General features: G+C 40.4%; 1 protein-coding gene across 1 annotated transcript in view; it reads left to right on the top strand.

The window, feature by feature from the left end:
* Positions 1-615: 615 nt before the first annotated feature.
* The window catches only part of TSPAN13 (tetraspanin 13), a 28,487-nt gene continuing 12,407 nt past the window's right edge, over positions 616-16,695 (top strand). Inside the window, exon 1 of the mRNA XM_008585674.1 lies at positions 616-903. Coding sequence (XP_008583896.1) covers positions 841-903 — 63 coding nt within the window. The 5' untranslated portion in view covers positions 616-840. The remainder of the gene's footprint in view (positions 904-16,695) is intronic.

Genomic DNA, 16,695 nt, shown 5'->3' with positions numbered 1-16,695 from the left:
ACTGGCACACAAAAATAATCTCTCTTGATTTTCTTTCTCATGCCTGTATTGGTAAAGTTGGTTAGTATTTTGCAAATCCGTGTAGAATAAGTCTTCCTGATCTGACACTGGTCAAAATTATAGGCCCCCTATCCCATCTATCTTCTGAGAGAAGCAGAGATTTTATTCTCTCCTTTTATTCTTTCTCTTATTTTCTTCCTTTCATTTCCCCCACTTCATTCTCTCTCTTAAACCTTTCACATTCTTTCATTCATTACTTCCTTTCTTCTTTCAAACAAGGCCAGGTGCTTAATTTTAAAATCTTCTTCAAGATGGTGCCACGTCATCCGCCAGGGCCAGGAATCCAGAGGTGCTGTCATATTTCTGTCCGCCAGCGTGGATCTCCGTGGGGCCCCGCCCTCTTCTCCCTCACCTGCTCCAGGGGAAATGACACAGAGGCCGCTGTCACGAGCTCTGGCCTCCGGCTCCTTCCCCCACCACCCTAGGCCCCCGCCCTCTTGCCCGGGGACCGCCCTGCCCCTGCCGGATCCCGGCGGCCGAGAGCATTTATTTGCATATTTCTACCTTTGTTCCCTGTCGGCGGCCAATCAGCGCGAGGGGCGAGGCGGCGGCTGGGCGGGGCTCGGGCTCCGGCCGGAGCTGCGGCGGCCGCAGGTTCCAGAGCGGGTTGGAACAGCGGCCGGCGTGCCGCGCGCTGCAGCCCTTGTCTCCGGTCCTCCAGCGGCGTCGCCACCGCTGTCCCGCCGCGGTCGGACCTCAAAGGTAGGGACAAAGCGGCTGGCCGGGAGGCTGCGCCGGAGTCGAATTTACCTGCAGCTGCCGGCAACCACAGGCTCCAAGATGGTTTGCGGGGGCTTCGCGTGTTCCAAGAACTGCCTGTGCGCCCTCAACCTGCTCTACACTGTGAGTATCCCGAGCCCGTTCCTACCCCCGGGCGCTCTGCACCTGCTTGGGCGTTCCTTAGCTTCCCTGCCCGGCCGGCGTCTCCCTCGCTGCATCCCGCGCCCCTTCCCGTCTTCCCACGCTCTGCGCGCCCCCGGCTTCGCCATCAGTCCCCGCCCGGGACCGGGAGCAGGCGCTTGTCGCAGTCTCTTCCTTTCCCTCATTGTGAAGCCGCCGTCTTTCAGGCTCGCTGGCCGCGGCTCTGCCACACTGCTCCACCCCGCCCCCTCACCCACCGCCTTGTTTTTCAGACATTTGTCCGGACCTTCCCACTTTGCCCATCCCGATCCCTTTGGCTGCTCGCTCCTGGCTTGCAAAGCCAGCTGGGGCGGGTTTGAGGACAGTTTTGCAGGATAGCGTGGTCTGCAACTGACGAGGCAGCGTATGGATGGTGTGTCTCACGGATGGCTCTACATGCTCTTGTGATTTGAATTGAGGCCACAGCGTGGGTTCACAGGATATCCGCAGCTTCCGAAGTTTGTTCTGTGTTTACATAAAAGGATGTCTTTTTGTTGTTGTTGTTGTTGCCGGTTTTGCTTATCCTTGATGCTTTTTCCATGTGTCTCTTCCTTATGAATATCCTAACTCCATTTTAAGCTAATTCCTCCAATAAAATAAGTGAGCTTCCATCCAACTCGTTCCCCCACGCCAACTAGCTTGGGCCTCTTAGTTTTAACGCTGCAGGCTATCTTCGTGATTTTTGACGTGCAATTCTGGGTGAACAGAAGGATGGGGAGGACAGACTGACGTGTATTGAATGCCTACCGCGTCCCAGATTTTCCATACGCGATGTTCGTTCGTCATTCTGACAACCATCAAGTCAAGGGGCATGGCCTAAATTTTATACATGAGGTAACACGCCAATAGGGGTTTTAGTAAATGTACAGAGCTGGCAATTGGAGAGTCAGGAGTGGAACCTGGGCTCTGGAATCCAGATCTTTCCACAAGCTGCCTCTACCGGGCGGAAGAAACTTCTCCTCTTCTGTCATCATCCCTCCATCATAGTCGTGCTCCCTTCTATAAATACACCTGGCGTTTTGCAGCACCCACCCTGAAAACAAACCCAGCTCCCCTGCATTAGCAGAGAGCTGGGCCATCTGTGCAAGCTTAGGTTACATCCTTGAAACAGAGAGGCTGCCTTGTGGTCACCAACAGGAGAGACAGGCCGGGTCGTTTTACCGTTACTGTTCCTTTGTATGTGAACATGACTGCAAAGCTTTGAAGGCAAGACAGTAACAGGCCTCAAGTATGCTTTTCTGGCCAATTAGTAGGAATCTGGTCAACCTGGTTACTAATGGTAGACTTGGGGGAAAAAATTCTAGAACAACTGGTGATACAGCTCTGTGAAATTGGAGATACATGTCAAGTTTCAGATCAAAATCCACCTTTGTCTCACCTGAGGCAAGCATATCACATTGATTGTTTATTAAGTAAATGCTGACCAATTCTTCAGGTATTTCCCTTTATTCACGAGTGGTCTGCTTAGAACGTCAAATTTCCTATTTTGTGCCCTGACTTCTCCTTTTTTTTTCCTGTCAATGATTTAGTCATCTGTTTACCAGACACTTAATCTTGTAGAGTCTGCTCACACACAATAGAATGTCCACTTTGCAGACTTACTTGATTGAGGGCTTTACATAGGCTAATGTGCAATATATATGTATATATATTTCCAAAACAAAGCAAGTTATTTTAGAATCAAGTTCTATTGCTTTTAAGATATATCATTTTTAGTTATATTTACAGCATTCTAAGAAAGCAAGGAAAAATAAAGGTGATTATAAAGGGACTTCCTAAGACTATTTAATATGTATTCTAAATTATTGACCTTCGAAGTGTATTCTATTGATTTTAATAGTTATGCAGTAAAACTTAATGAATTGGAAATTCATGGACTATAAACATGGTTAGCCCTTTTAAATCTTAGGCTTTTTAGATGAAGGGGCATTTCTTAAAATGAATTAGTGGCTACTTGCTTCTTATACATTGTGAATAGGTTTAAATAAGTTTAGCAGTTTATTATTTATTTATTTGTTTATTTATTTTTCCTGACTATTTCACCATCCAAAGTTAACTTTTATTAATATGTTGACATATTTCCTGGAAACTACAGCATATGTGGTTTTTTGTTTGTTTGTTTGTTTTTAATTTATTGAATCAAAATCGATAATACATATTTTGGGGGTTAAACATTGAGATATGTTGATCAAATCAATATTACTAGCATATATATTGTTACAAATCATAATTATTCTTTATGCCCCATGTCCAATCCCTCCCCTTCCCTCATCCCCCTTTCCCCCCCAATTACCCTAGACTACTTCTCTCCTGCCGAAAGAATAATGGTTACTTTGTTGATTTGTTGCTAGATGATATGTCCAATGCTGAGAGGTGTGATCAGGTCCCCTAATATTATCATAGAGCAGATGCTTCTTCTGTCACTCTGAAATGGGCTTTGTGAAGAGAGACATCCTCTTCTTTTCTTTGTCTCAGTTGGTGAATCTCCTTGTGTCAATGCACTCCACTGGTTGGTGGACCATCTGCGTGGTGGTTGTGGCATCTAGCCACTTTCACGGCAGCCATGGTTATTGTGGTGGCTGTGGTGGGCCACCAAAAAGAGGTGATGTTTTTGCCATGCTCCTTGGCGCTGGCAGTGTGCCTGGTTGTGGGGTGTGTCTGGTCCCCTTCTTCATGCCTCAGATTCCCGGGCGGGCCCCGAGGCACTGGCTCCATGTGCCTGGTTGTGGGAAGAGGGTCCGATCCTCTTCTCCATGCCTCGGGTCACCAGGCAGGCCCTGAAGTGCTGACACAGTGGGCCTGGTTGTGGGATGGCGGTCTGATCCCTTTCTCCATGCCCCAGGTCCCTGGGTGGGCCCTGAGGTGCTGGCATGGTGTGCCTTCTTGAGGGAGGGCAGTCCGGTCCCCTTCTCCATGCCTCCGGTCCCTGGGCGGCCCCAAGGTGCTGGTGTGGTGTGCCTGGTTGTCGGAGGAGGGTCCGGTCCCCAGCTCCATACCTCGGGTCACTGGGAAGTTCAGCAGTTTAAATTGAAGACAAATGACAGGTAAAATGGGACCAGGTCTTAAATAGATGCTGAAAATGTGTCATGGTTATTATTGTGATTCTGTATCTTCCCTCGTCTCTCTCTCAACATTTTAAGATGAAAAAATGTGAGATAGTTGTGGGTAGAGTCAAGATTGAAAACTTGGAAGACATTTCTTTATAAGGCATCAATAGAAGGACCCTTTATAGGTTCTAATTCCACCCTGGTCACTGCCCCTAAAATAGGCTCAAAGCTGCAGGATTAGGTCTGAGGTCATTTCTAAAAGGGTTAGTAAAACCAGGATTGCAAATATGAGTGGCAGGTATAAAGGCCATGGCCTGCTTTAAGCATCATCACTGTTGTGTGGTAGCTTTTCCTGAGGAATTTAGTACTCTACCATCTGAACTATCTGCGTCTTCAGGTGTTCTGCTAATGACCTGAGATTCGTGTTGGATTCATGCCCAGTTCAGAAAGCATGTCACTAAAACACGTTGGAAGGAACATTCCCAGATTTGTCGTGGAAATTTGATCACTAGGCAGAGGTTAACAGCTGATTTTTTGTTTTTGTTAATGGCTTGATTGCTTTAATTAACAGGATCCCTAATACTGAACAACCTTAAATTAATATAATGTAAACAATTTGTATGTATAGAAGCTGCACTCCCTTAATGCACCTTCATGGTGTTGTAAGAGAGAGAATGACTTCCTACAGAACTTCCTACATTTAAAGAAACTAAGCAGATGTTTATGGAGTGCATACTAAGTGTCAAGCTCTAGTCTTAGTCTGGAAATAAAACAGTAAACCAAACAGGGTTTCTCAGTGAGAGCTGAGAACTGGTGTAAGATTTTTTACTTAGTCTTTGCCATTGACCATGCCAGTGCTACATATTGTAGATAGCTGTGGTCCTGTTTTTCACACCTGCTAGATTGTTAACTTATTGTTGGCAGAGATCATAGCTTTCTCAATTATCTATTTTTTCTGCTTGTTGCATCATTCAGTTTTTCTTTTTGTTTTTGTTTTAAACATAGAGCCTATGTTCTCTAAATACTTCCTGAACTGGCTGCCCTATGTCCAGCTGTCCTTTGCAGGTAAAACTTGCCTAAGGAAATATGAGTGAAATGATTCTTTGTTTCTTTTTGTCCAGAATGATCAAAATTAAATCCAGAAGCGTAGCCAAATATTTTAAAGCATGAAAGTTAGCATTAGGTTCAAAATTAGGTAGGAATTACACTTATCTATCCACTGTAGAATCTGATGTTTCCTTTTTTTGTTTGTTTTGTTTTGTGGCTGGACAGTATGGGGACCTTGGTGTTACAACATTGCACTCTAACCAGCTGAGCTAATTGGCCAGTCCTTGATGTTTCTCGGAATACTCTTTTTTGTCCCATTCTTGGCCAACGTTTTAAAGACCTCTGAAAGTTTCCTGTAGCTTTTCCCAGGAACAAATCTACGTCCTACAAAACTGTACTATAATTGCAGTTGGCTGGGGTTCTTTATTTATATTTTGAGTCTAATAAAAGTGTATGACAAGATGAACCCAAGTCATTTTCTTTCTTTTATTCATTTCAATCATAGATATTAATTGAGCATGAATTGCAGTGAATAAAACAAACCAGAATGCCCTGCCTTCTTGGAATTTACATTAATGGGGCAGACAGAGGATAAACAAATGAGTGCATTGCACATCACATTAGAAGGTGAAATGAGTGCAATGGAGAACAATAAAGCAGATTAAGAGGGGTGAGGAGTGGTGGGGCTGTGGGTGGGTGGGCGAGGATGGGAGCACAGTTTTATACATGGTGGTCGTGGTTGGCCTGCTTGGGAAGACAACATTAGATGAAAGGCCTGAAGGAAATGAAGGACAAATACCTGGGAAAAGTGTATCAGGTGGAGGGACTGGCCTTTGAAAGGACCCTGATGGAGGAGTATTCCTGGCTTATGCAAAGGACTGAGGAGTGGAATGTGACTGGGACAGAATGAGCAAGCGGCGCAGGGGTAGGAAATGAGGTGAGAGAAGTTATGGGGCCCAGACTCTGAATGGCCTTGAGAGCACTGTAAGGACTTGAGCTTTTATACCAAGTGAAATGGAGCCCTGAGGAGTGGAATGTGACTGGGACAGGATGAGCAAGCGGCGCAGGGGTAGGAAATGAGGTGAGAGAAGTTATGGGGCCCAGGCTCTGAATGGCCTTGAGAGCACTGTAAGGACTTGAGCTTTTATACCAAGTGAAATGGAGCCCATTGGTGGGTTTGGGTCTGAGGGGTGACATGATCTGCTTTTTATGTAAGAGACCATCTGGCTTTTGAATTGAGAGTAGACGATAGATTTAAAGAATTGAGGACAGATTATTGCACAGGTGGAAGCAGTGAGACTAGTAATAAAGCTACTGCTGTAATTCGGGCATAAGACAGTGGAGGCTTGGACCAGTATGGTAGTAATGAAATTAAAAGAAATAGATTCTGGGCCTATTTTGAAGGTGGGGCCACTCCTGATTTCCTGAGAGAAAGAGACAATTACAGATTACCTATGATTTATGCTTTAAGCAGCTTTCAGGATGGATTTGCCATTTTCTGGGAGAGGGAAGACTTGTGGGTGGAGGAGGCTCTAGGGTGAAAATACAGGGTTCAGTATTAGATGTGATGCCAATAGATACGCAAGAGGATATGTCAGGTAGCACTTAGTCCTCTCACCTGAACTCCAGTGTTGTTAGTCTATCTGGGGATTTAAATTCAGGGAGCCATCAGCATAGAGTATTTAAAGACTAGAAGTTGGATGAAATCAACAGGTTAGTGAGGGTATTAGAGAAGGGCAGTGTAGTCCATGAATTGAAGCAGTGACACTCAAACATTAAGAGGTCCAGGAGAAAAGGACGATACAGAAAAGGAGCTGGGGAGGGAAGGGCTGGTCAGGTAGGAGGAAAACCAGATAGAGGCTGGTGTCCTAGAAGCCAAGTACAAGCTGTGTCAAGGAGATGGGATCAAACATATGTGTCAAGTGTTGCTGATAAGTAAGATAAGGACTATGACTTGATTCTTGAATTTATCAGTGAAGAAGCCATTGAAAAGAGCAGTTGCTCTTTTATTTTCTTATGATAGACTATAATCCCCTCAACAGTAAAGACCATGTTCCAGTCATTTCTGCCCCTCAAAGCCCTGGCATATGGTTGGCATTGAGTTAATTGAACTCAAGAATCAGTGTAGGGTTCTGCGCATAACTCCCCTTCTTGTCTCCCAGAAGTGTTCCAATGAGGGAAGGGTGGGGTGGGGTTGAAACTGTGTTGCCAGCTCTGGGCGCACCTCAAACTAGTTGTCCTTGGAAAATGACAAGTCAGGACCCTTACTTCCAATTCCCTTTATATAATTTCTTTTCAGGAGATATTATATGCTTTGTATTTTGTGTATAGTGAGGATAAAAATGGCACCATGGAGAACCGTAAAGAAGGAAAATATGTGCAAAAGCACTTCAGGTTTTCTGAGTCATTCGAAGAATGAAAAACAATGAAAGAACTGAGGTCTTGGCTTCCACACTAAATGTCTGGTTATTTAGCAATATCTAGATTATTTATACAGTTGTAACATTTCCATCCAGATGTTCAGCATCATAGAAACACATGTTCGGTTGTCTCGGAATTGCTCCTCAGTTTTCTGCATTAAGCAGAAGTTTAGAAGAGAGTTTAATGTTCAAGTATAATCCCTCATTAGGAATGGTGAGTCATATTGAGGAAGACAGCTTGGGGCCTTCGTTTTCTTTACGTGTCTATGGGTGCTGTCTTACATTTTGGCGGAATAGTCATTCTATGTCTTATTATAGTTTTAAATTTGTTTGCCTTCCATCATAACTTCTCTCTTGCTTTCATGCTAACAAAACATTTTTGAATAATTTATACCATCTAATCCAGTTTTTTGAAAATGTTCTAAATTCCTCTTTTATCCTTAAAGCAATTTACTTACCCTGGTAGAATTTTGATGCTCGAAAAAAAAGTAGGTGTTTTAGAAATATTCTAATCTACCTTTTTATCTTGTTTTTGAAATGTGAGTGATATTTGATAAAAGAATGAAAGTCTCCTTAAGAGGTTATATAGACAAAGAATAATATGGAACATCATTAGGCTGAATTTCTTCCTCCCAAATATTGTATAGGTTGGAGAATAACCATTTGCCTGTCCCTAAAGTGTAAAGAGAGATATGATGAGCTCTTTCATTCAGTAGTCTGTTTTGAACACCTCTTCCATACTAGGCACTTAGCCAAGTGCTGGGAAAAGATCAACATGTGCCTTGATTGTGCGGCAGATAAGTGTAAAGGGCTCATCAGAGAATTCAAAATATGACTGGGGTGAGGAATAGTGGCTAATCAATTACTTCCAGAGGTGATCCAGCCCCTTTACAACCTGGGATTTGTTAGCCTAGGAGGATGGACTTTATCCTAAGATCAGAAACAAAGGGTAACCAACATGGAAATAACCTGATCCGATTGGCCTTAAAACAAAACAAAACAAAACAAAACAAAAAAACCCCACCATTGTAGTTAGAGATAGAATTTAGCTTCAGTTAGTAGAAACCCAGCTACCACTTCTTAAAATGCTGTGGTTTATTTATTTATTTATTTTTTGTAGAAAGAAGTTAAGCACTAGATAACCCAGAGCAGGTGCACACACAATTCAAGCAAGTTGTAATGGACCCAGTCTCCCTCTGCTTTCTTGACCCACCACCCTTGGCATGTGGCTGTCTTCTTATTGCTAAATTATACCTGTAGCTGTAGATTACACCTGTAGCTGTAGGCACCATGATTTGTTCCATGCCAGAAGAAGAAAGATGCTCTAAAATCCTTTTCCTTGTAAAGCTTTGCATTTTTTTTTAGAGGAGTGGATTTATTGAGGTGTTATTGACATATAATCAGCTGCACATAGGATTTGATAAGTCTTGGCATGTTTATACACCTGTGAACCCATCCCCATATTTATGACCTCGAACATATCCATCATCCCCAAAACTCTCTTCATCCTCTTTTGTAATCCCTCCTTTGTGCTCCTCCACCCCTAATCCCAATTCCTGGTCAACCACTGACTTGGTCAGCAGGAAACCTTAGGTTGGATTTAAATTTAGTAAGTCTAGGGAATGTGTTGGCAGAGAAAAGTTGGCCTAGGACATTACTCTGGCTCATTGATTCCCTTCTTTTGACCTTCTTTTCAGCTAAGAGAGAGAGCTCATGTTTTTTAAAGTTCAGTGACAAGGTCAAGGATTTAGACTTGGTTTGGGTAAGGTCATCATAGTGGTGAAGGTAGACAGGGTCAATGCAAGTTTGCAGGTATTTAAAAAATCATGATAAACACTTGCAAGATGGAGCTTATATTAATCAGGATTCTTTATGGGTAATTGATGAGCTTGAAAGAATTTGTTGGCTCATATAACCAGGACATCCTATAGTTGGGTCATAAGGTTTGGCTGGGTCAAGGGGTTCAGGATTCTTCGCTTTTTCTATCTACTTTTCAGCTGAGCTTGCCTCTACTTAGATTCTTTTTGAGGCTAGGTCTTTCTATAGGCATTTGGCCACTGGTGGAATTAATTTGGTCCTAAAAGCATGCTATATTAGAGGAATCCATTTTTTTTTTCTTTCAATATCCCTGTATCAGATCTTAGGGGACATACTTATTGACTCTGTTGGTTTATGGATCCATCCCTTGGACCAATCACTGTTGACAGAAGGATGGGCAGCCATGATTGGTAGGCCTGAATCTTATGTCTGCTGCTGGTGGTAGTCTGGGGAAGCCAGTGAAGCACTATGATTAAGGGTTGTACAAGAAATACATGTGCTAGGTTACAAAAGCAACATATATCCACGGCAGAGGTCATTTCTACTCTGGGCAAAAATTCATCTGGTTCTTCTATTATTTTTGTTGGATGGCTGGTGGGTATGGGGATCTGAACCCATGACATTGTTATTACAAGCTGGGCTCTAACCAACAGAGCTAACCTGCCAGCCCTGCTTCTTCTTTTCTTAATCCTAGAACATTCTGACAATTCTCTATCATTTGAAAGGCGTAATGTTTTAACATTTCAACACCCACTAATGCTAGATGATAAAGAATATTATGCACATATTTTTCTTTGTTCTTTAATAGCATTGCCTGTATCAATCCAAAAGGTGCATAAACATGCATTGATTGGTTGTAAACAATTGTGTTTGCTTGAGTGATTACTAAGATTAAGTCTCTTCATCTCCAGTGGAATTTCTTGCTCCCCCACTCTAGGCAACTCACTGTGTGATCTTGTGCTTGTGTGTGAATATAGGTGTATGTGACGAAATTTCTGGGTTAGATAAAAGAAAAATAAGAAGCAACAAATGAATAAGCTAGCATTTGGTAGTTAACTAATGGAAAGGTCATATGAGTAGACTGGCTTTATTGTTCCTTTATACGTCACTGTGCAGCCAGGTCCCATAGAGAGTAAGTGAAAGAGATGATATTCAAATACATATTGATCTGGCTATGAAAAGAACTATAATTTCTTATGCATTATAAGAGCCTTTAATATTACATCTCGATGTTAACAATTACTTAAATATATCGCTAGGCCCTATGATATTGTTCTATAGGGAGAAAAAAATTGCACGCAGCAGTAAGTTTGCTACAACTCTGCCACTGTATCACTGGCCTGCCACTTTGCTACTCTGATTTCCTTACTTAGAGAATGATGGGACTACATTAAGATCACTGGCCTTTTTTTTCTTGGCGTTCGGTGAGTTTCTGCTGCTTCACGAGGCTTGGCGAGAATTTCTATGTCCCCTGCACTAGCACCTCGTGTTTCTTCACTTTCATCAGAATCTACTCATGTGCACTGGTGGTTTTGCCACTGCTGCTGCCTCTTGGGATTTGCTTGTGGAAGCAATGTAATGTCTTGCTTTGGTGTGCCTTTTCCACGACAGCTCTTTTAACTCTTTTTAAACTTTTGTTATATGTGATTCACTTTTCTTTGTTTTAAAGAGAAAACAGGAAAGGTTGGTACTTCCTGCTTATAACAACATTGCTATCAACAAATTAACAGATCCAGAACCAGTTTTTATCAGCATTATGTCTTCCAAAGGAAGGAAACTATTTGTCATAGGTCTAAATTTACATTGTTATAATTGGTTTCATAAGGAAACTGTTATTATAATTGAACAAAGGATTCTTGGCAGTTCCTTTGTCTACCAAGTTCTAGTGACAAACTTAAGCTTTTTAATTATGCAGTTAGGATTAATTGTATTTGAATCAATAATTTTTAAATCACTAGTTTGGAAGACTGTATAATCTCATTCTCTTCAAAGTTACAAACCAACCATAACACACAATTATCACTACTCGGTAATAAACTGTTTCATTATTATTTTTAAAAGGTTCTATTTTAGAAAAAGTGAAAGAACACACATAATCAAATCTAATTAGAGGCTTATTATAAATCATTAGGTGTTATTTCTAATTTAAAAAGTTAATTATGAATATTTGGGGGCTTTTAGTTATAATGTGTTAGAAACACCGCTCAAAAGAAAACACAGTTTTCTCGATTTTTTAATTAAGCAAACCTAACATATTTTGGCGGGGGAGGAAGGTATCAGAAAATGGATTAGCTCAAATAAATTCGTGTTTGTACAGTTTCATTATTGTAGTAAAATTCAAAATTTGTTTTAGACAGTTGAATCTATGCTCTCTTCCACCTTTGAGAATGGCCTTTACAGATGAAAATGTGTATTTGTGTGTGTGTGTATTTGTGTGTGGTTGGTGTATGTGCACCAGGGAGTTGGGGGTGAGAAGGGGGAAGGGTGGTGTCTTGGTTCACACTTGGGACCACCAAGTGTCATGGGCCTAAAAATTTGCTTTTTGTTATAAATGTGTGGAGAAACAAATTATTGTCTACTGCCTTTAGGTATCTACCACCTTCATTTGAAAGCCTGCCTTTTTCCTAATGAGAGCACATTATAGGAGGGAATGTGGACCATAATTAATGATGTACAGATGAGAATTAGTAAAAAAAAATTGAAAGACAAATGAGAGTGTCTTGACATAAATCACTAGGTTTGGGGAATGTTGGGAGCTAAGGCTGGATGAAGAGAGTTGGACCAATTTACAGAGGAAAGAAGAATTTAGATTTGGTGCGGCTGTTAAAATTTTTCTAGTTTTAATTAGAAAATATTTTATACACACGGAATATACTATGGTAGACTCCTGTGAACCCATTAGCTATATTTCACAGATGCCAGTGTTCTGCCATGTCTCTCTCTGTAAGAAGTTAGATGTTACAGTAGAGCTGAAGGCCCACTCTCCAGCCCTTTTCCCACTTTTCCCCTCTCAAAAGTAGTCACTATCCTGAAATCAACATCTGTCATTTTCTTGCATGTTTATGGCAATTTCACATATTAACATCCACAAAGAACGTACAGTATTATTTTTTGCATTTGAAAATTTACATATATGGTATGTTTTGTCTTTATACAACTTGTCTGATTTATTCTGTTATTTTTTTTGAAATTTTTCAGTGTCATAGAAATAGATAAAAATCATTTGTATTCCCTTGTGTGATCGCACCAGAATTTATGAATTCCCTAGTCATGCGTTAGAGGTTGTTTTTAATTTTTTCCTGTTACAAACAAGGCTGCAGCAGAATCTTGGTATATGTCTAGTTGGGGACTTGGATGTTTCTCTTGGGTATTAACCTAGAAACAGAATTGCTGGGTTAGTAAGGGATACATATCTTTACTTTTCCTAGGTGTTACCAAAATGTTCTGTGAAGTGGCTATAACAATTTATACTTGTATGTGGGTTCTAGGTTCCTCACATCCTTTGTGTCTACAGGTGAGATGGTATCTCATTGTTCTAATTTTCGTTTCCCTGATTTTTTGATGAGATTTAATGTCTTTCATGTGTTGATTGGCCTTTTGGATTCTTTTTCAGTGAATTACCTCTTACTACCTTTGACCACTTTTCAGTGTGCTTTTTGTCTTTTTTAAGTTGATTTGTAGGCATTCTTAACATATATGTGTGCTGGAAATTTCTTCTTCTAGTGCTAGTCTTATCTCACATTTGTCTGGTATTTTATACCATAAAGAATTAAAAGTTTTTAACATGTAGTATAGTGTGGTAGGTAAAAACACAGAATCTGTAGCCAGCCAGCCAGGGTTCATATCCAAGCTCTACCTCTTCCTGGCTGTGTAACTTTGGGAGAGTTACTTTATGTCTCTGTGCATAACTTTTCCCATCTGGAAAATGGAGGCAATAGTACTACCTAACTCTTAGGGTTATTGTGAAGACTATATTAGTTAATAAATATAAAGCATTTAGAATACTTTCTTGCACATTGAAAATACCATAACAATATTGTATGTGCTTTTTGGGGTCTTATTTAAGAAATTTTCCTTTAACCACAAAGTCATTAAAATATTTTCTGTACTTTTTCTTAAAAGTTTAAGTTGTGCTTTTTAGATGTAGGCTTTAATCTATGCAATCAGGGAGAGATTAGTAATATCTTTTTCAAAATGGCCAGGTAATTGTCACAGGGCTACTTATTAAAGCCCACTCTTTCTCTACTGATTTAGAATTCCGTATCTCTGAAAAACCATGCTGTTGGTTTCTTTAGATCTATGTCAGTTACTTGATTTTAATTACTGAACCATTATAATGAGTTCTGGTATTTGTTAGGATGATTCTTAACTTATTTAGTTCTTTTAACTTTAATTATTTTACTAATAAAAAAATGAAACATTCAAAAGATGTAGAGTTAGGCTCAAGTTTTGCAGAGCATGAGTGAAAACAGCAACAAAGGCAGAGTTCAGGACAGCTAGGTTTAACCAATGAAAGGACTGATTTGCCATCAGGAGCAGTTTTTCTGTATGGTGCTGGTGACAGTATAGCTGGCTGAGAAAAAGTGCAGCAGACACAGGTTTTTCTCTTTAATCTTCTTAAAACTGTTCCTAGCTCTTCTGTGACATTTCTTCTTCCATGTGAATTAATGGGTCATTGTGTAAAGTTCCACCCAAAAGCCTACTGAGACTTTGACTAGATTTGCATTGAATTTGCAGGTTAAATGGTGGATAAATTAATGCTTTAAATGAGCATTCCCATCCATGAACACGATATACCTCTTCATTTAACTTAGGTCTTTTTCATGTTCTTCAATACATTTCACAGTTTTCTTCATGAAGGTCTTAGACTACTTTTGTTAGATTTATTCATATGTACCTCAAATTTTGTGGGCATGTTACGAATTGGATCCTAAAAAGATACATTTAAAAAATAATTTGGTGCATCAACATGCTGTTGATTTTTGTATATTGATCCTGCTTCTAACAACTTTGCTGGTTCTTACCAATATTAGTAATTTGTGGATTCTTTTGGATTTCCTTTGTAGATACCCATATTAATTTGTAAATAATGACAGCTGTGTTTTCCTTCTCCCATCTTTGTTCTATATTCACTCTTCTTCACTTGTCTGACAGTAGAGAAAAGAATTGGTGAAAGCCCTATACCCTTGTGTTGTTCTTGAATATGGGAGGAAATGTTTCTCATGTTTTATCATTGAGTAGGATTTTTGCTTTGGGTTTTTGGTAGCTATTCTTTATCAGTTAGGGAAATTTGAGGGGATTTACTCTTGTTCTTATTCTTAAAAAGTAAGTTTGCTGAAGGGCTGTCTTTTTTTCCCTCTTAATGAAGCTTTATTTAACCTTTCTATTATGTTTCTCTTTCTTCTTTGAGCTTGTTTTATTTGACTCTTTTTTAAGTCTGCATTTTTTAAAATATATTTTTTTATTTCTACATTGTTTTTATTTCCCTTTTATCTTTTTAGTCAATTTAAATATGTTAATTTTAGTCTCATTTAGTTAGTTCTATTAAATTCTTGGGAGCTCCGATCCTCTTTTTGCTGTGTGTGTGGCATCTCTTGTGGTAAATTCATTTTTTATGTGTTTTGTGAGTTTTGATTGGCTGCAAAGTTTTTTATTTTTCTCTTTGGGAATGCTTTGTGAAGGCTGAGATTTGAAAGTGTTCCTCCTGAGTCATTTGGATTTACTTCTGGAAATTTTCCCGTAAATGCCCTAACTGCCAGTGATCAGCTTTTATTTAAATTGCTTGGCTTGAAGACTCCTGCAGGCCCACGATGGTGCACATTTAGACTACACACATGGGCATGATAGGCTTGGTGTTTCTCTTTCTTGCAGACTTTTCGAAGAGACTCAGAAATCTTTGCTGTCTTCCTAGATGTATTGTTTCAGTTTTTCTATATACCTTTAAACTGAGAATATAGCATTTTGGAGATCCTAGGTATGCGAGGGTCTCAGTTTCACTTTCCAACTCTACCTGGTTTAAAACCTAAGTCCCTTCCCTTTAGGGACTGCTCTGATCCAGAGACTCCTTCCCTACCCTCTCATGGGCCCCCCGGTACCAGCTGTGTGCTTTCAGTTCTCCTTTCATTTCTGGTCTATGAGAGTAGCAGGAAGGCTTCTATGGTAACTCAGATGCCCATGTTCTCAGAACTCTCTGTGTTAGGCTGAACAATGACCTCTATACCCCTAAAAGGTGTCCACATCCTAATCCTTGGAACCTGTGAATATGTTACCTTACATCGCAAAGGGGTCTTTGAAGATGTGATTTAATTAAGAATCTTGAGATGGGGAGATTATTCTGGATTATATCGGTGAGCTTTATGTGATCACAAAGGATCTTATAAGAGGGAAGCAGGAGGGTCAGAGTTAGAAAAGATGTGCTGAGGTTGTAATCCGAGATTTGAAGATGGTACACTGTTGGCTTGAAGATGGAGGAAGGGGCTGTACCCCAAGGAACGTAGGTAGCCTTGAAGCTAGAAAAGGCAAGGACATGGATTCTCCCCTGGAGTTTCCAGAACAAATGCAGCCTGACTGATTTTAGCCTGGTAAGACCCATGTCAGACTTCTGACCTCCAGACAGTATTTACATTGGGGTCTTTTTTTCCCCACCTATTACCTTACGTGCCTCTTTACTATTTCTTTGCAGTCTTTGGTCTATTCTGTTTATCTGGATTTTTCCTGTACTCTGACCCACTTTGTACAAAGTCTGATATAGCAATTATTTGTCCCATTGTAATTTTTCATTCTCTCCTACACTGACTTCTAGAGCAAGGGTCAGCAATCTACAGCCCATTGGCTAAATCTGTCCACTGCCTATTTTTGTATAATTTGCTAGCTAAGAATGGTTTCACACTCTTACATGGTTGGAAAATAATCAGAGGAAGAACAGTATTTTGTGATACATGAATTCAGATTTCAGTATCTATAAATAAAGTGTTATTGGAGCATAGCCCTGCTCATTTGTTTACGTATTGTCTGTCGCTGCTTTTGTGTACAGTGGCAGAGTTGAGTAGTTGTGGCAGAGACCATGTGATCTGCAAGGCCAAATAGCAGATATCTGGTCCTTAACAGAGAACATTTGTGAACTCCTGTTCTAGTAGGGATGTCTTGCCTCTGGCTCTTAGCACATAGTTGGCACCAAACATTTGTTGATGAGTAATTAACTTTTAATTTAATATTTAAGAATATTTAACTTTAATTACTCCTAATATTTAAGAATTTCATTAATATAGTAAGGATTGGTATGATTCCCAAAAGGATTCTTTAAAACTCTGGGGTTAGAAGAATTTTATATTATCAGATTATACATGCTTCTGATCTTTTTGGCTCTAAGACTAAAAATGCAGAGCAGTAGTCCTGTCCATGAA

Source organism: Galeopterus variegatus, unplaced genomic scaffold (assembly GCF_000696425.1).
Source record: "Galeopterus variegatus unplaced genomic scaffold, G_variegatus-3.0.2 Scaffold3663, whole genome shotgun sequence".
NCBI lineage: Eukaryota > Metazoa > Chordata > Mammalia > Dermoptera > Cynocephalidae > Galeopterus > Galeopterus variegatus.
Note: the sequence above shows the minus strand (reverse complement) of the source record. Positions and strands in the feature narration are given on the sequence as shown.